Below are 27,636 nucleotides of genomic sequence, written 5' to 3'. Positions count from 1 at the left end.
GACGCTAATTTTGACAAGCACCAAAGCAAGACACATGCATTGGAGTGTTACGGGATTTTGTGTCAAGAGGTTAAATACTTCAGTGAATCTGAAGGAGCTGGAGGTAGCTTAGAAGTATGGTTGCTTTATCTACTTCTTCTTATCTGTTTAGGTAATTTATCTGTTTTGATTTCCCTGAACTGTTTAGCTCCGAGATTTCATGGAAATAGGTGTTCTAAAAGCCACTAAATATTGTTTTTTAATTACCTCACGGCCTCAAAGGAACAAGTAATCCTCATCTTCTTGCACTAAAATTCTCTATAAACACCAACTCCCATAAAGATCATTCTTTTTAAAGCCTTGTTTCTTCCTAAGGAATGTTGATTTTCTACATAGATCACTGCAGAATGGAGTCAGGCAAAGAATAATCATTGTCATTCAAGTCAGTGCTTCACAATACATCCGGGTGCTAAGAGCCACTCTAACTGGAAGGGGTCCATGTGTTGTAATAAAATTATTTATCCCCCAGACAAAGAAAGCAATAATTTTGTAACTTGTCGTGTGTCAGTGCTTGCATAGACACAAGAGATACATACAGTTGGAGAGCAGTGGTAAACAGTTTCCTGTGTACACTAAATCCATGCTTATCATACGTCTTATTCCTTAAATCAATAGTCTACAGACAATTTTTTCTTGCCCTCACTCTAAAGGTAAGTGATTTTTGAACATTTGATCTCAATAAATTAGGTTAAACCATCTATATGAAATGGACATTTTATGGGTCAAAAATATTTGAATATTGGCAATTTCTTATTTTTTAACCTTCTATTTATATTTATTATTTAAAAATATGCACATAGATGCTATGATCACTAATACACCAAAGCACAACTCTTTAAGGCAAGGGTCAGTAATATAATGGGTATAAATCTGCATTTTTTATGCTCCTAGATAGTTTCTGAATTGCTTAGTTAGTTCTGTTCAGATCGTCACAGCTTTCATTCTGGCACTGTGACTAGCAAGAAGCTTGACTTTGGAGGGGGAAGTGTCAGCTCTGCCCGGTTTCTGCTGTGTGCCTGAGTTTGCATTGGTAGTATTTTTTGTCAGTCTGTGGTTTCTTTGCAGGCATATATTTAAGGCTCTCGTGCACTTTGAAAGGGCTAATTAATAAGTCAAAGTTAAATAAAATAATAAATGTATAATCCAATTTGACTAAACCTCCTAAATCAGAGTGTGTCACAATATGCTGAAAAGAATGTTGATATGTTGACTCTCTGATATATGGATGAGTGATGCTGCCATTGTCATGTAGAATATTAAATGTTAGTAGAAGTTTACTTCTAATTTTTCAAATAGAAAATAGATATAAATGAAAGTTTAAATGTAATAGGAATTTTTCTTCCCACGTGTGATCTTTCCATATGACTTGGATTTCTCACAGCATGGTGGCTGGGTTCTGAGAGAGAGCGTCTCAAAAGCGAGCATTCCAAGAACACAAGGCAGACACTGTGTAGCTATGACCTAGTTTTGGAAGTGACATAGTGTCGCTTCTACCATCCTTTATTAATTAAAGCAATTACAAGCCTACCCAGATTTGAGGAGAGGGGACATAGACCCTACCTCTCTACGGAAGGAACGTCAATTTGTCAAATTGTCAATTTGTAGCCATTGTTTATAAACCACCACACTAACCAATTAATGAGTCCCATATATTGTGTCTCTAACAAATGGTCAACCAGGATTACTACCTCTAGTGATAAGGAGCTCATTATTGCAGAAGACAAACTATTCCTTTTTTGGACAGTGTTAAATATTAGAAAAACTATTCTCAACTTAGACAAAAATATGCTTTTTCATAATTTTTACTTTTTGGTCCTCCTTCTGCCCCCTGGAAGTAGACAGAGCACGTCAGCTTCACTTTTCAAGTAAACCTTTTTCTTTTGGATGTTCATATTCCTAGGTGCTCTAACCAACTTTCCCATATCCCTCATGACCTGGGTATCCTCTAAGCAAACAGTTTATTCCTACCCCTCTGAAAATGCTGCTGAATTTGAACACATGTTCCAATTAATACTGCCCCTTGCTGTCTGGGTAGCTCAATACTATTTGTATATGAAATAGTTTCCCAAAAGAAAACACATGCATTTATAGAACAATTTATTAAAGCACATTGTTAATATATAATTTTTCGGATCCTCGGAGTGTCGACGTACTCTGAGCCAGCGAGAGCTGGTGTGGTAGACTGTTCTATATGCTTCCAGGCAGCAAACATTCGTGCCCCACATGGCAAATATTCTCATCCAGCGAACACTCCACTGCACCGTATTGAGTTGAAAGTGTTCAGCAATGTGTGTTATATACCCCTCAGGAGCCTCTCTTTTTGCCATATATTTTTGTGTTCTGGTGAACGGCTTCAAACCGTAATGGCAGACAAAATGTATGCAAGTCTAGTGCTGAGAATGAGGCAAAGAAACACAGGAAGAGTATCATACTGGGTGTTAACATGCAGGGTTTCCAGCAGCTTGAGGAACTTTTGATGAAAAGGTCAAGGTAGCAGATGGTAAAGATCAGCAGGAAATTAGGGATTGGTGTTAAGTCCTTTTGACATTCTGAAGGGCCTTGTAAAGCATCCCTGTAGGATTGACCAACAGTCGTCTGAAAAATTCCTAGAAGAAACTAAAGCTAGAGCATGTCATGACTCCTAGCGTTTAACAAAAATGGTAGACTGCTTGCTAGCATATAATGCCAAGAACTCATCTTTATTAAGGCTATGTTCTTAGGACCCTGTGTGATGCAGATACAGAAACACATAGCTCACACCAAAAAGCATATTTCAATATTCTAGGTGAGTTTTGATCAGGGAAGACTGAAGGAGAATTAACCTTGCTAAAATATGACATTTTCCATCTATTATTTCAGTTGGATTTAGCCTTTAAAATATCTACTTTATGCTGTTGACCCATCGTAAACTTCTTCAACGAAGACCTCCAGATCCTTTTCAAATGAAATTCTGCAAAGCCAGATTCTCTTCCTCACCCCCATTCCAACACCAAATGTGGTCATGGTGATGACGAGGCCCAGGACTAATGTTTATTGGACACTTGCTGTGCTCCAGACACAATTAAGTGCTTTCACTATCTCAGGAAATCTTTGCAACAAAAGTATGAGGCAGTTACTTATATTCTCTCCACCTTGGTATGGAGAAAATTATAGAAGCTAGGTAGGTCTTATAGTCAGTAAATGGTAGATCTGGGCTCAGTGTATCACTTGGGGTGATATCAGATATTGAATATGCCATTTATAAAGTCAGCTATCCCTACCCGTTTAGGTTGTATTTGTAAACTCCATGAGGACACGACTTTATGTGGAACAGTGCTTGCTTGGTTCACAGAAATGCTGAACAATGAATGAATGAATATGTTATGGGCCAATCAATCCATGAATCCACTAATAAGCATCTATGATACACAGCCCAATTCCTCTTGATGCAAATCAGGTCTGTCACTCTTAATGTATACTGAAAATATTTCTTTTAATCTACGATTCCATAATCATAGAATTCCATAAAAACATCCTTCTGGGAGATTCAGCAGCACTGAGGCAGAGCAATCCTTTTGTTCAGGACATGTTATGTGTTTGTGCTTTCCAAATATTTTAAAAGCTAGCAGCAGCCTCAGGCATGAAACTATTTAATGGGCAATCCTAATGGAAAAAACAAGCTCTAAAAGAAGAACATACAAGAAATCCTACTTCTGACTCTCAGTGGAAATTGACATGGCTCATGCCAACTTTAGAGAAATATAGTACCCACCATTGACATTATGTGTCAAAAGAAACAAAGCAAGATCATACAGTTGAGCTTTCTCAAAGGTGGAGTGAGGAAGGGGACCTTATCAATTAGCTATTTGTAGTAGATTGTTGAAAATATTGCCACTTCTCCTTATGGGCCCCTTCCTATGGGGCATCTCCCTGTGGAAAGATGATACGCCCCCCACTTCTTTGATATCCAACTTGGACAGTTGACTTTTTTGGGCCAATGGCATGTGAGCAGAAGGGATGTGTGCCACTTCCAACAGAAGGTTTTTAGAACCATTATGGAGTATACTGCCACATGGCCTTTTTTTCTGTGACAAGGCCAGCAATATCCCAAATATGAGGATTGCATTAGCTTGGGTCCTGGAGTGAAGAAGACATATAGGAAACCCATTATGGTCATGTAATACTAGCAAGAAATAAGTTGTTATAAGCACTGAGGACTTGGGGTTATTTGTTACCACAGCACGCTTAGCCTAAGCTGACTGATACACTAGTGACTACGCTAAGGAAATCTGAACTAATCTTGGAGAAACATGTTAGGCATAAAAGGAAGAGCAGCCCCTTGCTGTCCCAGCCACTTTCAGCAAAGGGAGAGCCCCATTACAGACACCATTTCTGAGGGTAGAGTTGGACAGACTAGGGATAGAGGCATACACAGAGTGGATGCACAGCCCATGCTGAGACCAAGTCCACAGATGAGGGTGTGAGAATAATATGAAAGAAGATGGTATTTTCCTGAAGAGTGGCAGAAACTAAATAACATTTACTTTTTCTAATCTTATTGCTTCTTCCCTATCATAATCAACCGATTCCATAATCCCTTCCTTTGAAATACATAGCGCTCTACCATCTGTGAGTACCTTAAAATCACTACAGTACCTTAAAAACAAACAAATACCAAATGGAGTTTTGTTTTACTTACTTATGGGTTGAAATAGGAGTTTTAGGTTGTGCATCTCAGAGTCTACTGTGACATTAAGCAGTCAAGGGTCTGGAGCACCCTGCCCCCCTCATAAATCAACTGACCTACTCCACTTCAATCCATTTCAAATATTTGGCTTCTAATTAGATTTCATTTGTACAAAGCGTTCTGTGACCAAAAATGTTTAGAAAACCACTGCCTCAGATAAGGCCATGAGATCATTTCCACTATGTGAAATGATTATCATCAAATTCTGCGGACTCTCTTCTGGTCTGTCCTAATCTCAACCCTTCTTTTCTGAGCATGTGGCAGCAGAATCGTCGCTGCAGAGATAAATATTCATGTGTGTTGCGTTTTGCTCACAGGCACTGTATAAACTATATTTAGAACTCTGAATGTTGAGATGTACTGTGTCAACATTGAAATTTAATTACTGTGATGGACTTTAAATCCATGTACCTTCTTACACCATGGAGTGAATATTACCTCCTATGTTTGTTCATTCTCCTTTACACTCCTGGAGGAAAGGGTTGCATTCTGTTTAACAAGAACACCCACCTGCCCTTCTCTTCCAAGTCAATGAAATGAACTCTCAGTTTTACGACTCTTTTATCTTTGTATTGTGAAAAAGAAATATTGTCTTGCTGAACTCTTGGGACACTTCCTAATGTGTGATATCTCCCTGCTACTCCTATTATCACTCTTTCTGGTAATAAATGATAATGTTCATTGCTAGGATTTGTAAAGCTCTGTCAAGTTAGCCTGTTATTTTAAGCTCAGGTTAAGGTAAGAAATTTAGATTTATACGAGCCTGGCACAGTTTCATTAAGAACAAAAAGCATTTTAACTTTTCTCTCTCTTTCTGCAATGGACTTTATATATCTTAATGTTACACAAATCAGTGTGTTAATATTTCTTTGAAATGTATCTATTCTTTGTATGCTTTGTCAAAGTCAATAGCAAGAATAAAAAGTATCTACATGGTAACTCAGAAACTACTGCCTTCTTGGCCCTTAAATAATAGCTAAGTGGATGCTTTTAAAAATGAATCTATCCCTGGTACTATTCCTATTCCTGTATAGGGTTTTGATTTTATTTAAAATGAATCGCATAAACCCCAGGTCCTAAAACTAATAGAATTTTTGCATTTACCTGCTGACCCATAACATTTGGGTTAGACTGTGTGCCAGTTTTCAGTCTTCATTCAGTTAGATGAAGCGATGCTTTACAACTGAAATGAGAAGATTTCTGTTATACTCCAGCAGGCGCCAGATATGATGGCCAGTTTTCAGTCTTCATTCAGTTAGGTAAAGCGATGCTTTACAACTGAAATGAGAAGATTTCTGTTATACTCCAGCAGGCGCCAGATATGATGGCCAGTTTTCAGTCTTCATTCAGTTAGGTAAAGCGATGCTTTACAACTGAAATGAGAAGATTTCTGTTATACTCCAGCAGGCGCCAGATATGATGGCCAGTTTGGGTGGATTATTTTTAGAATAACTTTATAATAGTCTTGATAAGTGGTACAAAATAAGCTGTAGGAAGTAGATACAGGCCCCTAAATGAGGAGAGACAAGGAAAGAAATGTGTTTGATTACCTGACACTGATTTACCCTGTGAGATGGGAGGCTGATTAGAAGCCCAGGCACTGGGAGAGGATATTGTGTGAGTCCTAGTCAGTACACCAGGGGCATGTACATGTCAATGGCCAGCTGGGTGTCCACGAAGGCTTTACTGCCCATCCAGTTCTCCTCAGCTCCTGTGTGTGTGTGTGCAGAGCTGTGGCTGGGTTTGAGATGCCTGGTTAAATGACCAAGTTCTTTAGATGCTGATACCTGGTATAAGTGAGGAGTAGCCTGCAGTACTGCTGCTCTGTACTGGCCCTGGGCTGTCTGAGATGGTATAATGGAATACACGCTTGGACACAGAAGCTGGTTCAAATCACATGTCTATGACTTACTGGTTGGGTGACCCTGGGCAAACTACTTAATCTCTGAATCTGTCTCTTCATATCCAAACTGGGAGTTCCCATGAGGATTAAATGAAAGAATACAGGCAAAGTATCTAGTCCAATTCCAGACACATAATGGGCTCTTGATAAAGGGAAGTCATGAAGATAGCCCTACCCTCAGGAGGTAAGATTCAGGCCTAATAAGTTTCAGTGGCACAAGAGAAATGGCATATGGGCAGTAAAGCCTGGAGGCTGGGATTGTCTAGAGGCAGGCTCCTGGCACAGAAAAGTGCAGAAGATCCCACTGCTGTTTATGGCAGCACTAGCTCCCCAAGAGCATCTACCGTGGAGGCTCTACCTGAGCCTCCAGGAACATGAAGAAGTTACCAGGTGCGCTATGCTCCAGGAAGCCTGGGGAATGCCAGATGGGGATGGAATTGGGAAGCAGGGATGATAGATGCATAGAACACACTTTGCCCTTTTTTCCTTTTTTTACGCATAGCCATTCTACTCCTTGCTGGAACAGATCACAACCTAGAGCTCACTTCTGTTCATACTCTGTGTACCACTAAACCCATCCTAAAAATGAATGATGGGAGTCATTCTGGTCTTTGGAGCTGCCTGTACTCCTTACTTGGCCTTGCAATAAACACTGCAGTTTCCTTCACCACAACCTGGTATCAGTGGGATGGCTTTACTGTGTGTAGGAGACGCTTGAATACTCCTAGACCAAAGGCTGGGTCCAGAAAATTATCAGAGCTTTTCTTGCAGACTCGGCTACAGCTCAGTGAGAAGTTGCAGGTGGCACAACTAATGGGAATAAGAGCTGATAAAAACAAAATGAGAAGGCAGAAGATGGAAATGCTTAAAATTATGCAGATAACTGTACTTCACAGAAAATATTATTTGAACTAAACTCAAGAAACATTGATTGAAAAAGAAACTTGTCTTCTATTCCTAACATAATCGTAATGTGAAGAAATACAATTTGTTGTCTTTGAGAATAAAAAGTCCTTTGTGATACCAACACCAGGAGTATTTTTAAGGTTGTAAAAATGTATTACCTTTAAAGCTACTGTCCAAAAATAAAGTATGGCAAAATAAAATTTCGAAAGTCCAAAAAAAAAGAATGATGGACTCAGTAAATGCTCACTAGTCATGAGTACTTTCTTTAAATGTAGACTCTGTCAAAAGAAACAAATTTAAATAGTGAAACTAAAACATTTCAGCCAGATTTTTTATTAATGAAGCTATAATCGAATAAAGTGTACAATGTTTTCCCACTGTTCTCCGCCTTTGGTACATTCCTCCTGATCTCTGCTTTTCTGTCACAACAAACTTCAGCATCTATGTGTTACACAGGACACAAGGGATAGGTCAATAACAGCCAATAGAAATATAAGGAAAAGAAAAAGTTAACTGAATTGCAAAGCTTATAGCACAGAAGGAATGCACTTGATATTTGCCATGGATGGGAAGCTAGAGGGCAGCACACATGAGCTTGTTGGCCATTTGCCTGTTTGTCCTTAGGTCCATTTCCCTCCCTTCCACTGCTCTACTGTCAATCACAGGAAACACCATTTTTCAGATCCCCTTGACAACCAACTTCCGGGTAGTTTTGGCCAGCAGAGGATACTGGCAGAAGACTGGAGGATGAGAAGAGGGAGAATTTAAGGTATTTCTCCCTGTGCCTTTGGAGGGTATTTCCAGCAGAAGCTGTTTCTCCTTTAGCTCCACTCCCACTGGACATCCCTTCCCTCCACGGCCCCCAGCTTCTGCTAGGCAGCCTCCACAGTGGTACATGTTTCAGCCTGAGTGTACTGGTTTCCAGAAATACCACTTCCTGGGGGAATTGGATTCCTGGCTGCTGCCTATATTTGGGATGCCTCATCTTCCCTTCATTGGCTTTTCATGTCTTTCTGTGTAACCAATTCCAGTATTAAATTTTCTCTATTTGAAGTACTTAGAGTGGTTTCTGTTTCGTTTCTAGACCCTGTTACGTTACACATGGTGATAGGAACCTACTTCTGTCCAATGACTCAGTTAGAATGGAAAAGTTAATGTATTTCAGCAGATGTGTGTCTGCACAGCTCTGAATAAAAACAAAATTGCATGAATAATGCACCAAGACATTCCATCCCAGCAAAATATTGCTTTGGTCTCTAATATTTCATGCCATTCGCAAATATCTCCCTGTTTGTTATTCTGAGGATTTTTCATTAGGGCTAAACTATTTCATATGACAATCAAACACTTCTACAGTAGTTTGCAAGAATTCTGTATTTTTCCAGCTGAGTAAAACAGCTCTGAACTCAGTTTTACCTTCACCCTGTGCTTTCTAACATATAGTTCATTCCTACTCACCAGAAAGCCTGCCCATTGCCCTGGTGTAAAGAAATTTGCCTGGTTAGCAGGACGAATGTGCCCTGACCTGCTTTCCACTATCCCCTTCTGAATGAGAAAACCTGGAGAGAGATTTTATTAAGTGGTTAGAGAACAAAACTTGCTAATTTTTGTAAGATTTCAGACAGTAGCTTATAAAACGGACCATTAAAAGAATTCATATCAGGGCTTCCCTGGTGGGGCAGCGGTTGAGAGTCCGCCTGCCGATGCAGGGGACGTGGGTTCGTGCCCCAGTCCAGGAAGATCCCACATGCCGTGGAGCGGCTGGGCCCGTGAGCCATGGCCGCTGAGCCTACGCGTCCGGAGCCTGTGCTCCGCAACGGGAGAGGCCACAACAGTGAGAGGCCCGCATACCGGAAAAAAGAAAAAAAAAAGAATTCATGTCTGAAATTCAGTATTAATATGATGCAAAATGTCAGGTGGAGAACTGACTCCTCAGAGCTCTGGTCCTAAGTGCACGGCTGCTTGAATAATATTCAGAGAACCCATCTGAAACAAGGGGCACTAAAAAAACTGGCTTGTTTTAAGGGTAGCTGAAATTGGCATCAAAAATAGCAAGATTCCACTAGAAACCGATAAACTGGGCATTCAGGTATTTAATGAGTTAGAAACCAATTCTTCCTTGACAACCAGCACTCCTTCATGCACAGAGCTTTTCGTCCACACCAGACTTGGAAAGGAGAGGGCAACGATACTCCTTAATTTCTCTCTGAGGGGTAGCAGGTGGGTTCCGCTTCTGTTCTTGTAATCCATTTTGTATTGTGTCACCTGCCTTTTCACTACGCTAAGCATCCTGCAAACTGGGCATGTATTTTGGTCATCTCTGGCTGAGTCTAGTGGCAGCTAAGAGCGAAATCAGCAAGGGGCCTTGGAAAATGTGTTCAGTGTGGCTAAGTTGTACCCATGTTGTACGTCTGTACTCAAGATGTGCCTCTATTTCTACTCCCCATTCACTGGGGTCCATAAAACCCTGTGTAATCAAGACCCAGCCTTTACTGAGGTTCTGAACAACTGCTTAATGTGTCCACATTTCATCTGCCATTATGTTTCAGTGTCTTTTCATAGGAAAGAACCTATCTATTCTGTAAGAGAAATAGGATTAGGATTTTAGGAAGGCTATAAAATAAAACAACAATAAATTTTCCAATACCCAGTTGTCAGATATGTTTCACTACATTGCAAATATCAGATTACATTTTTAATCATTTCAAACTCACACCGGGAATTATACAAGAACCATACATTAGAGGAGAAAATAGGCTTACCTTTTCTATTGTCAGACTCCTGACACCCACACGGATCTTCGTGGTGGAGACTTCAGGAGCACTCTTAATACTGAATTATTTCCAATCAGAGCTGAGAGATCAAAAAAGATGAACCCTCTGTGGATCCACTCAGTTTTTTTTAAAAACTCATGTTTAAAATTAATAATTTTCTTGGGCATTCAACAGTGAATAATAAAGCTGAGCTCATTCATTTAAAGTTTTTAAAAAGCTCTAGATTAGTTCTCTGTGATACAGGAAGCCAGTATGCAGAAACCCAGTAACTGTCCCAGGGTTTCATCCTTGACTGTGTGACTTTGGGCAGGTTATTTAATTGTTCTCAGTGTCTGCTTTCCCTGGAAAATGCAGATGATAATGGTGTTTACCTTGGATAATTATTATGAGGATTAAATTAGATCATTCATTTGTTTGTCATTCAACAAATACACTTTGAGCATCTCCTATGGAACAGACATAGAGCCTGTCCTTGTCAAGCTTATGGCTTGGAAGGGGAAATAGATATTGGTCAAATGATTACACAAATAAATATAATTACAGGTGGATAAAGGCTACAAAAAGAAGATATTTGATGCAACAAGAATACATGACAGGGGGACTTCACTTAATCTGGGGAAAGGGGGGATTAGAGAAGGTTTTCTGAAAAAATGCAAATGAGTGGAGATATGAAGGATTATTGAGTTAACTAGGCGGGGAGTGTGTGTGTATGTGTGTGTAGGGTGTGGGGTGGATATGCTGTGCTCAGGTTCCCTCTGGAAGCCCACCACCCTGAGAAAATTATTATTAACTTTCCTGCCAGTTTTGTTTATTTTTATTCTTCAACAAAATGAGTTTTATTTTTTGATCTGGAAATTTGGGGGATTACTTAGACAGTGGGTATATATGTGGGTCCTCTGGTGATGTGTCTGTACTTTGTAGAACACAGGGCCAATGTGCATGAAGTCCATGTCACCTGGACACGTATGATGGACAATATTTGTCATTCATTCAGAAAACATTTCCCAGCCATCTCCTCCTGCCAGGCACTACCCCATACACTGAGGATACAGAGATGAAGGAGGCACAGCCTCTGTCTTCAAAGACTTCAATCCTAGAATTTAGTGAGGACGAGAGATACCAAAGCACGTATTTATAATATCCCATATCAGAGCTGTGTATGTTTGGTCAATAAACTCTGGTGGCACAGGAATGGCCTGGCTGCCTCTTCCTGGGAGAGTCAGTAAAGGCTCCCCAGGACGGGCACTCCAGAGCAGTCTGTGCAAAGACATCATATCTATATCCTCAGGAACTAGCAAAGTGCCTGGCACCTTGTATCTAAGTAATAAGTATCTGTTTAATTTAGAAATGACACAGTATGGAGTTGTATAAGTTATTCTAAGTGGTTCAAATAAACCATGCAAGAGTCAACTTATAGATATGAGGCCAGAAATGTAAACAGGGGTAAAATGGTGAAGATTTTTTAATACAAGGTAAAGAATCCTAGCCTTGGTTCTCTCTCGTCTCGATGGTGGAAAGCAATAGAAGTATTGTAGGCAAGGGGAATGATGTAATCAGCTTTGCTTTATAGAAAAATCACTGCGACAGCAGTTTAGGAGATGGGTACATTGGAGAAAAGGCTGAAAGTAGAGAGACCAGTCAAGAAGCGATTATAGTTTCTTGGAACAGGGATGATTCGGTTCTAAGTGAAGGAAGATGAAGGGGATGAATTTGAGAAACATTATGAAGAAAAATCCAGCAATAACACGTGGAGTTAAGGGAAAACAAAGAGATGGAAATGATGAAGAAATGTTTCTGGCTACATGACTGCTGACACCCTTAACCAAGACGAGGATACAGAAATGGGAAAACGGTTGAGAAAACACACAAAGATCAGTTTGGGACAGAGGAGCACTGTACACACAGAGGGAAATTGTCCAGATGGAGAAAGCCCTGGGCCTCTTGTTACATATTTGAAGATCATAAACTTACATCTTTATTTACGCCCTCACTCAGGGAAGAGAAGGCATAAAAGAGAACCTTGGAGCCCCTGATTCTCACCCCATCACCCTCTACTCATCTTCATTTCAGACCTCCTGGTCCCTCCTCTGAGTCACTGAAGACCTTGTAAACTTGCTCACATCTCCCCTCCGCCCAAATTCCTGCTATTGTCCAGCCATTGTTAGCTATTATGTGTTAACCTCTTCAGGACAGGAAAACCAGGATAAATGCTACCCGACATCTTGCCCCTCCTGGCCAGCCATCTTGGGGATATAAAGGAGAGGGAGATGCACCTCACATAACTTGGAATGGTGAGGCTTGAACTATCATACAGAGAACGTTTTACAGAACAGTTATACTCTGAAAAGAACCACTCATGTCCACACATGCAAAGAATACAAATTTTGTGCATACGTGTTTTGTCTTCTTTTTTGTTTTTAAATGGGTGTTCACTCAGAGTTGCTAAGTTGCTAAGAATTAAAACTGTCAACATGATTTCTTCTAAATAACACCCTGAGAAAGCACTTAAAACCTCCATTTATTATCCAAATGTAACTTAAGGACAAGAATGGAATAATTATTTTTGAAAGAAAATAATCAATGAATCATTTATCAGTTTTCCTGCCCCTTGTATAACAAATTGTAATTAGTATGATGTCTGTGTTGGCAAGTGATTATCAGACAAAATGCAGTATAGAAGCAAAGGAAGATTCTGTAAAGAACTGTGTTGTTTTGCAGAGCTAATTGTGATGCTATCGCTGGAATTTTGTGTGATTGCATTGTTAATTTTTAATTTGGTATCTTTACTAGCAACAAGGTTATTAGCTCCTACCTTGAGTTCTTGGTGCCCACATTAGATAACAAAATCTTGGCATGGTGAGCATTTGGAAATGACTATTCATCTAAAATAGAAAAGAGATCCGGAGACTCTGCTAGCCTTGAACAAGGCACAATTTTAAGAAATTGAACTTGGCAGAATAAATAGATACTTTATAAACTATCTTTCTAAAATACTTTTATATTTTCTCTCTTTAGTAAAGAATATAACAACACTGTCCAGAGTTTCAAAATCACCTACCGGACTCTATCTGAGACTGTTTGCTCTACTTCCCCCAAAGTTTATTTTCATTCCAAAAATTAATCATTGAATGCCTACTAGTTGTGATACTTGTTGGAGGATCAAAGATAAATGGGACCCAGCCTCTGCTCTCAGGGCACTCACACTGGAGTCTAATGGGAAACACAGCCGGCAAGCAAATGGTTTCAGTACAACAGAATAAACATGCTAATGTCATAGGTCATAGGTAGGTGCCATGACGGTGAAGCAGGGGGATTTACTCATTTGGAAATCTGCAACCCATTCACTTGCAGAAATCTCTAAGAATTGTCCCAGTTCACCAAAGCCCATCACAATCAGCATAAGAAAGAACCTGGAGTGGAAGGCACCCTTGTGCTACATCTTCTCCCTGCATTTCATCCATAAGGAGCTCCTGGATTGGCTTAGGACAGGACTCTGAACATGGGTTAGGGGATAACTTTCAGTGGCTGCTGAAATCCAGTTATATGGCCATGGGATTTTAGTTGTGATTCTTGGAAATAAATATATTTTTTCTGACAAATGTAGAGAATGAAAGAGTACTAACATAAAAATGAAGCTATTAAAAAAAGAAGCTATTTCGACAGATCTAGAACTGATTTTGTTTTTAAGTAGAGAGCTAGCAGTCCCATCAGTCAGTATTGTAAATATGATATCCCATGATTTCCATTTGCAATACTACTTAGGGGTAAGCAGAAAAGAAGTAAAACATACCATATCTACCCAATTCTTTAAACATTTTATCCTCCTCTTAGAAAAAAATATACTTGTCTCTAAGTATTTTTCTTGACTTTTGGGACCTTCAAACATATCAAAGATCTGTAATACCCTCTTGTTACATTTAGCTTTTCAGAAGACCTGAGTTACCAATTTATACTTCATAATAAGTTGTTTTTAAGTATATCCTGATATTGTCCTCTAAGGAAGGAAAACCTCAATAACAATAGGTAGATAGATGAATGGATGGATGGATGGGTGGATGGGTGGATGGATGGATGCACAGAAAGGGAGGGGGAGAGAGAGAGAGAGAGAGAGAGAGAGACAGAGAGGTGTGACCCTTTGGGCCCTTTACCTTTTTTCTTTGATCATCTTTGAATTAACTATGATTGCACAGAATTTGCCTGAACAATTACCGATACTACCACTGATCTTTGAATTGATTTATGCAACTACTCAATAGATGTATGAAAGTATGTCTGGGTGTATGAACGAAAATATAATACCATTTCTCATCTGTCTACAGCTTCTCTGAGGAGGTAATGATATAAGTAGTCAATATCCACCAGGCAGTGTTCCCCTAATAGGCTCACAGGTCTCCCATAGGCTATGCTTGGCAGTTTAGTTGCTCGGAAAACTTTAGGACAAGAAATACAGCCTGCCAGCAGGGCAGCATCAGGCTCTCCTCTTGGCGGACATCTTGCAGAATCCATACAACTATCCGGAAGCTATTCTCTTGGCATCCAGGTGACCACTGAAGTGTAAGGAAATGAGCTGCATGCCAGGCAGGTGTGAGAGCTACCTTGGTCTAAAAGCCTCATGTCTCACAGAGCCACTATCTCCTACAGCACCATAGGTATAGCTTCCAAGGCCCCTGCAAGGGTCATGCCAATTAGGAGGAGCCTCCACACTCAAGTAAGCCTAAAGCTATGGCTTCCTATCAGGTGTTTATAGTTCTTCCAGCACAGATGCAGTTTATCAACCAGGTGACATTTTTATCATAAGCAGTGTTGGCCTAGTAACATAGCTGATATTCTACCTTATTAGGTTACAGGGGAAGAGAGCTAGAAAGTTAAAATTCTCATGCAGAAAGAGAAAGGTAGCACTGACTGATGTATATAAGCTTTAAAAACAAAAAGGAGAGACGTTTCTAAAAGAAAGTTAAATTTTTGAACAGTTTTACATTTACAGTATATTTCAAAGATTGTAGTACAGAGAGAGTTTCCATACACCTCACATCAGCATCTTACATTAATATTTTTCATTTGCCATAATTAATAAGCCAATATGTACAGATCATATTAGTATTAACTAAGATCCATGTTTTATTCAGATTACCTCCATTTTTCAAAAGACGGGAGACTTCTATTTGGTGATATATTCTATATTTAATCCATTGCGTACTTAAAATGTTCAGAAACCACTCAGGATAGTTTAAATGAGACAAGAATCATTTCAAGTACTTATAACCCCACAGTATTTAGTGTGTAAGAATCTTCAGGTCCACATACTGATTTATAATTCTCAAGACCCAGTAACTATCAATAAACATCATTTATGTGTATTAGGCCACTTTGGACCTGATTTTTACATTGAGTGAAGTTAGGTATATAAAAGTGAAGTTGTGGATTTTAAACCTTTGGCTTTTCTTATATTTTCTATATACATTTCTAGTCCATCTATTACCCTCCTCCCAAAATAATGGTCCCCTTGGCTTAAGGCAAAGAAGCTGTCCTATAGTTGCTTACTATGGAAAAATAGTTCTCAGGCCTAGAGATAATTTGAATCACTTGGGGAAATTTTTGTGTGGGACCAGTGACTGAACTCACTCCAAAGACTGAATTAATTGATCTTTGTAGTCTCCTCCTCCCCATGTTCTGAGCTCACCTCAGGTGATTCTAATGCACAACGAAGGCTGAGAACCACTGCATTGGAAAATGGAGACTTTATCTTTTTAATTCAGATAAACACATGAAATGTGGGTGTTGTTTATTAACATGAGGCCTGGAGGACTCCTGGAAAACTCTTCAAGGATCTCCTGCTTTAGCTTTTGTTTCCCCTTTGCCTCCCCAAACAGAATTAATTATTCCCTCCTTAATAATTTATGAATGCCTCTTTTATTTGTCATGTGAAGTTATCATAATTTTTTAATGCTTATCTCTCCAGTTAAATAGTCAGTCTCTGAGGTAGAGCCCGTCTCCTGTCTATGTAGCTAGTCTCAGCTTTTAACACAGTTCCTGGCAAATAATAGTTGCTCAATAAGGGCTTTAGGAAGGGAGGGTGGTTGTAAATCTGAAAAAAAAAAGACAAAGTATTCTTTAGTGTTAACTGAAAAAGCTCTTCTTGGACAGCACTAACTTCAAATTCCAAGAAATTCAGTAGAGACAAATCTGCACTTGTATTGTTACTGATAATTATAATATATATAGCACATATCAAGTTTTTATTTAAATAATTTAGCCTAGCATCTCAGTTTAGAAAACAAAGAAACATATAGTAAAATAGGGATTGCTAACAAGTATGACTAGTTCCATTAAGCCACAACAAAATTGAAATATCATCAGTCCAGGACTTTCCCCCCATACTTCATGTCAGAACATTTGTTATGACTGTTGCTGTCAATGAATTGTACACTTGGCCAGCCACAGTCTGGATCTCCACACACCGAGATGTCTAGGATGCTATTAGTCAGTCTCTTTAGAGCTGAATTCAGGGACCTCCCTGGTGGTCCATTGGTAAAGAATCCGCCTTGCAATGCAGGGGACGCCAGTGCAATCCCTGGTCGGGGAACTAAGATTCCACATGCCGCGGGGCAACTAAGCCCGCGTGCCACAACTACTGAGCCCACGTGCCACAACTACTGAGCCCGCGTGCCTCACTTAGAGAGCCTGCATGCCGCAAACTACAGAGCCTATGCACCCTGGAGCCTGTGCACCACAACTAGAGAAGAGAAAAACTGCACTCCACAACTAGAGAGAATCCCATGCACCACAACAAAGAGCCCGCATGCCTCAAGGAAGATCCCGTGTGCCGCAAAGAAGACCTGACACAGCCAAAAATAAATTAATAAATAAATCTTTAAAAAATAGATAAATAAATAAAATATTTGAAAAAAGAACTGAATTCAATTTTGATTGAACATGTTTATACCTGTGAGCTTATAATTATCCTTGAGTTCATTTTAAGAGATGGTTTAAAAGGTTTTTGTTTTTTCCTTCTTGCTAACTACTGCTGTGTTTTCAGAGAGATTTACTAGTCTAAAAGATTTCTGGGGACATTAATAAAAGAAAGAAAATCCATAGTTTAGTCTGAGTCTGTAAGCATAAAGCAAAGAGATGGTAGGCAGTTTTCTACTGATTAGTTTTCCCAGTTGATGTGTGTAGGAGGCCTGCCAAAGACACTCCTACCCAGAACGTTCAGGGAGTGGCGAGAAGCTCTAACGAAGCAAAGAACCTAGGTATTCCAATTTGACTAATCATTCATCTTGAGTCATCTTCTCTTCATTTATTCAATAAATGCAAGTTGCTTGCTTACCATGTGTGGGGGCCTGGTGATGACAGTGGTGAGTTTCCTTCCCTTTCTAGTGGGAACCTATAGCCACACACAGACCATACACACACACACACACACACACACACACACACACACACACACACACACACACACACACACACACACACGTATCACTTGACTTCACTTTTTCGTATAAAGCTGAGTGGAAGCTCTAAATACCAATTAAGTTATACATCTTATACATCTGATTTTGTGTCCTGATATTCAGACCCACTCTCCGTTAACTCAAGAGTGGTCAAGCATGACTTGAGAAGCATGGGGAAATTGCTGATAAAACTACTCACGTGTGCTGAGAATGGTCCCATACGTTGGTAGACTGTTCAACTCTGCACCATGTGAAGAAGTGGGGTAGGCACTGAGTGCAGATGCTGAGCTGGCAGTTCTCCATCTAACTATTGTGGGCATCATTTCTTGTGGGAGGGCAGCAGGGAGACTGTTTACCTTTCTCTCCAGATTTGCAATGGGCAAAAGAATTCTGTTTTTTAAAAAGGTACCCCCATAATACACCAATAATGAGGAGAGAAAATTTATTCCTTGCTTTAAACTTTGAAGGACCAGATTAGACTGCCATTTTGAAAGAAATTTAAAAATTGGTTACTTTGGACTTAACAAGCAAATGGACCTCTGAACAGCTGTTGATAATCTAAACTATTAGTAAGTAGAGGGCTTCTGTACTTTTACTGTCACTTTACTAATGAAGAAATTGAGACTTCAAGCGATTGAGTGATGGGCTCAAATTCACACTAATAAGTATAAGACCTGGGATTGGGAGCCCTGGGGTCTGTCTGTGCTCTCTCTAAAATAATGCATTGCTCACACTCTTTGCTCTGTCTGGCATGGCTCTTGTTCACCAGGCCCTGATTTTAATCACCCAGGCTCAGTTTAAGAGCACATAACCAGATGCCTTCATAACCAAGATGGCAGACTCTTCATGAGAAGGGTGCCAATCAGACTCCAGAAGGGCAGGGATCCCATGCACTTTTGCACTTCTGCCCACTCCAGAGTATCCAGGGCTTTCAGAAGGAGAGGCTGCCCCAGGGGACCAAAGGAACGACTGGAGTCGAGCTGACAAGTAGGAATGTTTTGCAAAATGTTGCTTACAGATTCAGAATTTAACTGATGTTGAGGCCTTGGGAAAGAAATATAAATTCTAATCCTATTTCAATCTTTGTGGATCAAAACTTTTTGTGTCTACTCCACTGTATTCAATGATGGAAAAAAGTAAAATACCTTTTCAAACCTCCATTAATTCTTCTACTGATCTCTCCTATACCCATGATTCAGGTGTGCTTTATAGACAAGCACATAGCTTCACTGCCCATTCCTGCCATAAATACTTCCAAAATTAAAAAATAAACAGGAAACCTCTGTCAGACCAAAAGAAAGGATTCTTTTTACTAAGTGAGGAGTAATTAGGACGTTTCTTCAATAATACCAGCATCTACCATATACTTCCTAATATACCTATATAAAAAATAAATTTCTGGCAAAAAAATGTGAAATCTAAGTATATCTAGTTTTCATTGCATTTCTGTATTTTTCCTGGAAAGTAAAAACACTTTATGAAACTGAGTATTGAAATATTTATTTTTCAAAAATAATCTACCTTTATTAGTATTATTTGATTTTTTTTCATGGTTGTAGTTTCATTGCATTGCTTTTTTTCTTACAGATATTTTTAGGATTGCAGATTTCCATAAATTTGATAGAAGAAATACCATTAATACTTCTCATTTATTTTTCATTAGCTAGTCACATTAAAATAAATCATCTTTTATCATTCTCTTGTGCATAAAATGATTGAAATGTTTATGTAAGAGTTCATGATTGTTTTCACTTTTAGAGTATGAGCTTATTGTAAAAGAGCAATTGTAGAGTGAACATTGTGAAAAGGAGCTGAGTGCTATGTCTACCTATGAATATCCAAGAAATTATCATAAAATGCATTGCTTATTTTATTACCCTTTCCATTTTTTAGCTCAGTGTGTGTGTGTGTGTGTGTGTGTGTGTGTGTGAGATGGGAAGAGTGTTGCTTAAAAAATACTTCTGTTCTCTATCATATTTTATTATTTTTGGTAATGCATATCAATGACATTATGATCACTAATGCACAGTTTTCAGGACACACAATTTGTTAGCCTATGTGCTGTGTTTATCCTCTACATCTGGAAAACTGATCTAGTGGGAAGAGAGAAATAGGTAGGAATTAAAAAATCCATTTTTTATGAAGGTTATTTTAAAGGTATACTAATCTGGAAATGGGATGACCTTCACCTCTCTCAAATGCAGAGTCTTATTTCAACCCTACTCTCATTATTCAGTCCAACCTTCTCTGAGTACCCTCTCTGACTACATACATTCTTCAGGGAGCTAGGGCTATAACGACCAATAAGACAGGACCCCTGCTCATTTTTCTGTGTCCCCTTCCCCTCCAAAAATTCCTGGATCTGAGTGTATGCCTCATCCAGTATATAAATCTACCTTATCCAGTATATAATCTCACCCAGTATATGAATCTCTTCCACCTCTGTGGCTGTTGCACTGTGCTGAGACTGCTGTACTGTGTCTTGAAGATGTCTGCTTGGTATGTTTTAAAACATGTCAGGGTTATTCTCAAATAAATGCATCAGAGTAACATTATTTGGCCAGCTTTCAACTTATGAATATGGATTAGCTTTAATAATTAGATTAGAACACTACTTCAGAAGCCATTTATCTAATGTATTTTTCCCAATCCCATTTCACTAAAAATTTTCCTGGAAATGGTCATCTATAAAATAGACAAAACATATTGAGGCCACCTTCAGGCTTTTTCAGGAAAACAGCATATTAAAGTTCACTAATTTCAGTTCTTTTTACTTTTTATTTTCTAATATTCACTGAAATATAACCAAATAATAAAAATAAAATTAAATGAGTAAGGTAGTTTGAGGGAAATGTATAATTATTTTTAATAAATAAAGGAATTAGGACATCGGGTCTTGGTTAAAAGAGATAATTACGGGGTAAAAGAATTTTAATCATTAGCTCAAGAAGCCATAGAAATTTATTTTTCAATGTTAAAAGAGGAGATTAAAGAAAAGGAAACTAAATTAAAAGATAAAGAAAGCGAATTTACACACGTAGAACTCCTATCATGTGCTGGCAGGAAGCTCAATTTCAAAGACTGTTTTATTGAATCCTCACAACAACCCAATGATGTAGGGGAAATTACTCCCATTTACAAGGACACTGTGGCTGAGGAAAATTCCTTATCTTTCTTCTCAAGCTTGGAAGTCCGTGGCCAAGCCAGGATTAAAACCAAGTTCTCCTAAGAAAAATCATTTGGAGTCCATGGCCTAGAGACTGAATGGGAGAAGCCAGTTTGCACTGGAATGAGGAAGAAATGGGCTGGGAATAAAGAGATTATTAGCACAGAGAGTGCTGAAAGTGACCAGTTGAGGGAGAGAGCAGAGTGGTATCATGTACCAAGCAAAAGTCAGGAAAGGAGAGACTTTTTTGAAGGAGTACGAAGAAGTCTAACTAGAAGTTGGCAGGGACAGGATCCAAACACTGGGTCCTGGATGGAGTGGGAGATATCCCTCTCCACCCAAATAAATGAAAACAGATGACAAATGAAGAAAAGTTCAGAGACTTAATCATCTCTAATTGCTTTGCAAAGAGGTGAGAGACAGAATGTTAATAAGGCTTCTAGAAAGAGAAAAAACGCTGTAAATGTACACTTGACAGCTGGAAAAAACATAACATGGGAGTTAAAATGGGTCAAAATTTAGCAAATAAAGTACTGTTTGGACGTGGGAGTTGTCATGAGGCTGTGTTGAAGTGACAACTATGCTGAGTAGACACTGAAATGGATTTGTTCAGCCATTTGCATTAGTCAGCATTTAAATGCAACAAATATAATTTCGGGTGACTTAACGTGAATTAATAAAAATCAGTGCTCTTGGATTAAAAAAAGAGAGAAAGAATAAAGAACTGAAGAAAAATGAATGGCAGCCCTAACTACTGACAGCTTGGTTAAGGATTGCGCATAGCAAGCACAGATAGAAAGAAGCGTTAAGTGTGAAAGTCTGTTGCTGGCAGTGCACCCGGGACCACTTCAGTGGCGCGGCAGAAACGGAGATGAGGGTAAGGAGAGAAAGATGTGCAGGTGCACCATTTGTGTGTGTGTGTGTGCGCACACGTGTGCGTCCACATGGGAAATGATGAGTGAGCAGAGACAAGGAAGGGGGCCAACAGGAGAGACACAAATGTACACTTGAGGCTTCCTAAACCCTTTTGTTTGTAAGTTGTTAGTATAATAAATCGAAGTATAATAACAGGTTTGTGATTTTTAAGTGTAAGGCAAGCAAAGGAAATGTGCTTTTTAAAGAATCTTAAATTTGACATCCGATTAGGAATGGATTTCTTAAAAATAGCTCCCAAAGCACAAACTATAAAGGAAAAGATTGATATATTTGATTACTCTTATTAATTATGTTAGTTAATAAATTAATATATTAATTTTTATTTTTAAAGTTTTCATCAGTTTGATTGATTAATTTTAAGTTTAAAAATTTCAAAAAAAAGTAAAAAGTAAAAGCCACAGAGGCAGAAGATACTTATACACATAACAGACTGGAGGAGCATAAAGGATTACTAAAAAAATCACTAAGCAAAAGACAACCCACTGGAAAAAGTAAGCAATAACCTGGACAGTTTCACAGAAGAAGAAACATGTATAGCTGATAAACATGTGAAAATATTCTTCACCTCATTAGTAATCAGGGCAATGCAAATTCAAACCAAAATTAAATACCATTATACGCGCACCAGATTGGCAAAACTTTTAAGTCTGAAAATATATAGTATTACTGAGGATGTATAAACAGCAGCAGAAGCTATTATACGCTATTGATAGACATAGAAATTGGCCCCAGCCTTTAGAAAACAATTGGTAATTACCTTGTAGTTGAACATTTGCTTACCTTTCTACCTAACAATTCTACTCCGAGATATTTCTCTAGAGAAACACTAGTACAGGTGTGACTGTTCATAGTAGTAATGTTTGCAAGAGGAAAAAGAAAACTGGAAACATCTTAGATATCCATTGACAAAATAATGGATAAATAAATTGTTATGTATTTAATGGACTTTACTATGGTAGTAAAAAAAAAATGAAGGAACTGTAGCCACAAGCATTAACAGACGTGAATCTCACAAACAAAATATTGAATGAAAAAGACAAGTCACAGAGGAATACATGAAAAATGATGCCATGTATATAAAGTTGAAAAACTCACAAAACCAAATAATATCTTGTTTATGGACACATACATGTGGAGTAAAAGTATACTAAATATAATATATAACTAATATATAACTAAACTAAATCCAAAAACTAAAGTAATGAATACTCCCGCTAGGGAGAAAAGGGATTGGAATACAAGGGTCTGAATTGATAATGCTGTGTTTTTCAAGCTTGGTAATTTATTATTCTGTGGACTGATGAACACATTACCTCTAGTCCTTTGTCTGTGTGAAATATTTCATAATAGTGAATGTAGATTTGGGCCAAAATTAAATTTGAAATGAAAAATCAAGTATATAGAAAAAATTTGGTATTAGTCTATAAGCATACATATCTGGTTTAAATGTATAAATCTTTGTGACTTTCACCCTGAACAACATAAAAATTGGTTGGTCCTTGCAAAATCATAGCTCTTTGAAAGAATGGTTGACTATTTGAATTATAACAGATCAATTTAGTGTTTCATTTTTAATAGGTAAGAAGTACTTTATTATAATGAATCTGTCAATTTAACTTCTGTACATAACACAAGATTACTAAAAATATATAGTATAATTTTTTCCAGAATATGTTCTATGAAACATCAGAGCTTAAGTGTTCTTTAATCAGACGTGTTCAGGAAATGCTGGATACTATACCCACTCGTAGAAATTCATAAGTAAGTACCTAATCTGGCTGCTATATTGGTTTTTTTTTCTATTAAAAACATTAATGAAAAGAAGAGTATGCACAATTTAAATACTCTTTATGAGAGATGGAGAGAGGATATAAATGTAATCTCTAGCAAGGTTTAAAAGAACCATGCATCAAATGACCTCTGACACTGTCTTCTCCATCTCTTTCTTTGACCCTTTACCCTCTACAGACCCATCAAATGTTGGAGTTTCTTAAAGATCCATTGTTGTTCCTCTTCTCTCCTTAATCTCCCTTCCTCCTCTAATCCATAGTCTGGTTATATCAAGACCTCTCTGTCTAGACCTGACTTGTCTGAACTCATATTCTAAATTTGATTTGGAAATTCCCAAGCTGAGGTCGCAGAGGCATCTCAAATTTCACACATCTGTACCAAACTCTGTTATCTTACAGCCTAAAATATTGTGGTCTCTGGATTCTCCATTTCCATTACGGTGTCACTATCCCACCTAGTCTTCAAATTAGAAATACCTTCAGTTGGCTCTTTGCTGCATCATCTTGCATTCATTTTGTTATTCTTCTAGAATGTTCCTTAGTTCTAGTCTCTCTTCTCTTTAATCCTTTGTCATACCTTAGTCTCCATCTTCATTATGTCTTAACTGGGCTTCCTGTCTTGTCATTTTATCACCAATATTTCCCAAATGCGGTTCATAATTCACATAGGCTTATTATCATAAAAATCAAATCATGTTATTTCCTAACAAACATGTGTGAGCTCTCTATGGGTTAAAAGGTACAATCAAACACATAAACATAGTGAAGAAGACTCTTTTACAGTCCAGATTTTAAAATCTACCTCTTTCACCTAATTTCCTGCCTTTCCCTCTTGTATACTCTATAGTATGGTGATAGTAAACTTCTTATCATCCACTGAATGTGCCACAGTTTAACTTGTCTTTCATCATATACAGTCCGTCCGTCAGGAATGCTCTCTCCTTCATCCAACAAGCAAACTCCTATTCATACTTTAATACCCAGAAATATCACTTACTATAGAATACCTTCTTCAACATTCCCAATATGGACATCCATTGTAGCACCTAACACATTGTACTGTCTCCTCACCTAACTCTATCCTCCTTGTATTTTCCGTAACCTATTGGCACTTGGAAGAATCTCACTAAATGTATGGATTCATGAAAAGAAGGATAGATGGAACTTCTATTTTAAACATTTATCAATTTTACTGAACTTAATTTTGGGTGTAAACTTATTGAGTCTTTTTTAAGGTCATGTTTCCAGGACTGTGCTCACTTTGGTCCCCTTGTTTTCATTTTTATTTCTTTATTTTTTAGTCAATGATTTAATATTGTAAAAAGCTAAGCAGGTTTTGTAATCAGATTTTATAAGGGAATGCCATGGACAGGAAGGGGCTTTAGATCTCTTATTTGGCCTCAGGCTTTGGAGTAACAAACTGTGGAACAGGTTCTTAGAACCTATTCAATTAAGTCTCTTTGTTTTTAAAAAAAAATTTTTTTAGTTAAGCTTATTGGGATTTATTAAAACAAGGCATTTTGCTCCCCTAACTGCTAATTAGTAGAAACTCTTCCCAGGACCTTTTTTTTTCTTTTTTTTTTTGGCAACAAATGTTCTATCTGTGGAATCTCTGATGATTTCCTTTTTTCTCTGCCTTCTGAACTAGACCTTAATTTACTAAGGAAAGTCTCCAGTATGGTCAGGCCCAGTGCTATCATATCCCTTCATAACAGAAGAGAAAGGCGTCCCATCCAGGTGAGGGATTACTGAATGTCATCCCTTTCCCTGGGCTTATGCAGCCAGAACCAAAGCATAAGTCTTGGCAAGCAGAATAAAGGCTGATTTCAGGCCCCACGTGCCCCCAGCCTCCTTCCTGGCCCTGTGCCCTTGTTTAGGGGACAAGCTGTACAGTCGTGACCTACAGCTCTGGTGCAGACTCAGCAATGCTGTATCTTATATGGTCCCATGACTTACCCAACCAAGCATAGCATTTGCCTAATTATCTCTGACAGCCAGCCTGCTGCTAGGTAAAAAAGCCTCTTAAACTACCTCACTTATAGGAATCTTCTGATACACTGAGATGAGCCAATCAGTCAAAACAGATGGGAATTTTCATAGGCCTGTGATGGATTTCGATTAAACTGTGGTTTGTACCTAGTTTGTATCAGTTCCTACTTCATATAAAGTACAGTTTCATTGTAAAAGAGCAAGTCTAGCCTAAGCCAATGAGGTAGCCCTAAGTACATGAACCTAAGGCATGAACATACTGATACGAATGAAAAAGACAGTTACATATAAAATAAATGAGTCAAAACATCCAGTGAATTTAGGAAATACTTAAGTAAATAGAAGAGACTAAATGGTATTTATTCACTCAATCAACAAATTCTTATTGAGCCCCTACTATATGATAAGTATTACTCTAGATCCTGGAAAAACAGAAATTAACCAAATAAGTGACACTCATGTAATTTACAGTCAAATGGGAGGAGAAAGAGTAAACAAATCTCTACTGGTATTTGTCAGGTGGTGCTAAGTGCTGTGGAGGAAAATGAAGCTGGGTGAGGGGACTAGGGGTGAAGAGTGGTCAATTTGCTGTTGATACAGGGTGGTCAGAGGAGAGCTCACCAAGAAGGAACATTTGTCAGACAGAAGACCAAAGTTCGTGAGCTGGAAAGGTGTGACTGTGTGCACCTGTGCCCACTTTATTCAGTGTTTGCCTTTTTAAAATCATTTTTAAAAAGCAATTATTTTCAACATCTTTATTGGAGTATAATTGCTTTACAATGGTGTGTTAGTTTCTGTGGTATAACAAAGTGAATCAGATATACATATACATATATCCCCATATCCCCTCCCTCTTGTGTCTCCCTCCCACCCTCCCTATCCCACCCCTCTAGGTGGTCATAAAGCACTGAGCTGATCTCCCGGTGCTATGCGGCTGCTTCCCACTAGCTATCTATTTTACATTTGGTAGTGTATATATGTCCATGCCACTCTCTCACTTCATCCCAGCTTACCCTTCCCGCTCCCCATGTCCTCAAGTCCATTCTCTACGTCTGAGTCTTTATTCCTATCCTGCCCTTAGGTTCTTCAGAGGCTTTTTTTTTTTTTTTTAGATTCCATATATATGTGTTAGCCTACGGTATTCGTTTTTCTCTTTCTAACTTACTTCACTCTATATGACAGACTCTAGGTCCATCCACCTCACTACAAATAACTCAATTTCGTTTCTTTTTATGGCTGAGTAATATTCTGTTATATATATGTGCCACATCTTCTTTATCCATTCATCTGTTGATGGACACTTAGGTTGCTTCCATGTCCTGGCTATTGTAAATAGAACTGCAGTGAACATTGGGGTACATGACTCTTTTTGAATTATGGTTTTCTCAGGGTATATGCCCAGTAGTGGGATTGCTGGGTCATATGGTAGTTCTATTTTTAGCTTTTTAAGGTACCTCCATAATGTTCTCCATAATGGATATATCAATTTACATTCCCACCAGCAGTGCAAGAGGGTTCCCTTTTCTCCACACCCCCTCCAGCATTTATTGTTTGTAGATTTTTTGATGATGGCCATTCTGACCAGTGTGAAGTGATACCTCATTGTAGTTTTGATTTGCATTTCTCTATGATTAGTGATGTTGAGCATCCTTTCATGTGTTTGTTGGCAATCTGTATGTGTTCTTGGGAGAAATGTCTATTTAGGACTTCTGCCCACTTTTGAATTGGGTTGTTTGTTTTTTTGATATTGAGCTGCATGAGCTGCTTGTTTATTTTGGAGATTAATCCTTTGTTAGTTGCTCAATTTGCAAATATTTTCTCCCATTCTGAGGGTTGTCTTTTTGTCTTGTTTATGGTTTCCTTTGCTGTGCAAAAGCTTTTAAGTTTCATTAGGTCCCATTTATTTATTTTTGTTTTTATTTGCATTTCTCTAGGAGGTGGGTCAAAAAGGATCTG

The 27,636-nt window shown here is 38.5% G+C and overlaps 1 protein-coding gene across 8 annotated transcripts in view; it reads left to right on the top strand.

Moving 5' to 3' along the window:
- ST6GALNAC3 (ST6 N-acetylgalactosaminide alpha-2,6-sialyltransferase 3) overlaps window positions 1–27,636 on the top strand; it is a 655,315-nt gene that overhangs the window by 527,807 nt on the left and 99,872 nt on the right. Inside the window, exon 4 of one of the 8 annotated variants that reach the window (XM_060139732.1) lies at window positions 16,902–17,188. The exons of 6 other annotated variants lie outside the window; for them this stretch is intronic. In XM_060139732.1, coding sequence (XP_059995715.1) covers window positions 16,902–16,935 — 34 coding nt within the window. In that variant the 3' untranslated portion in view covers window positions 16,936–17,188. Of the gene's footprint in view, window positions 1–7,439; window positions 7,521–16,901; window positions 17,189–27,636 lie in introns of those variants that run through there. One more of the 8 variants, XM_060139730.1, reaches the window with a different exon arrangement.

The sequence above is a fragment of the Lagenorhynchus albirostris genome, chromosome 2, assembly GCF_949774975.1.
Source record: "Lagenorhynchus albirostris chromosome 2, mLagAlb1.1, whole genome shotgun sequence".
NCBI classification, from domain to species: Eukaryota; Metazoa; Chordata; class Mammalia; order Artiodactyla; family Delphinidae; genus Lagenorhynchus; species Lagenorhynchus albirostris.
This window is presented reverse-complemented; position numbering and strand designations above follow the sequence as displayed.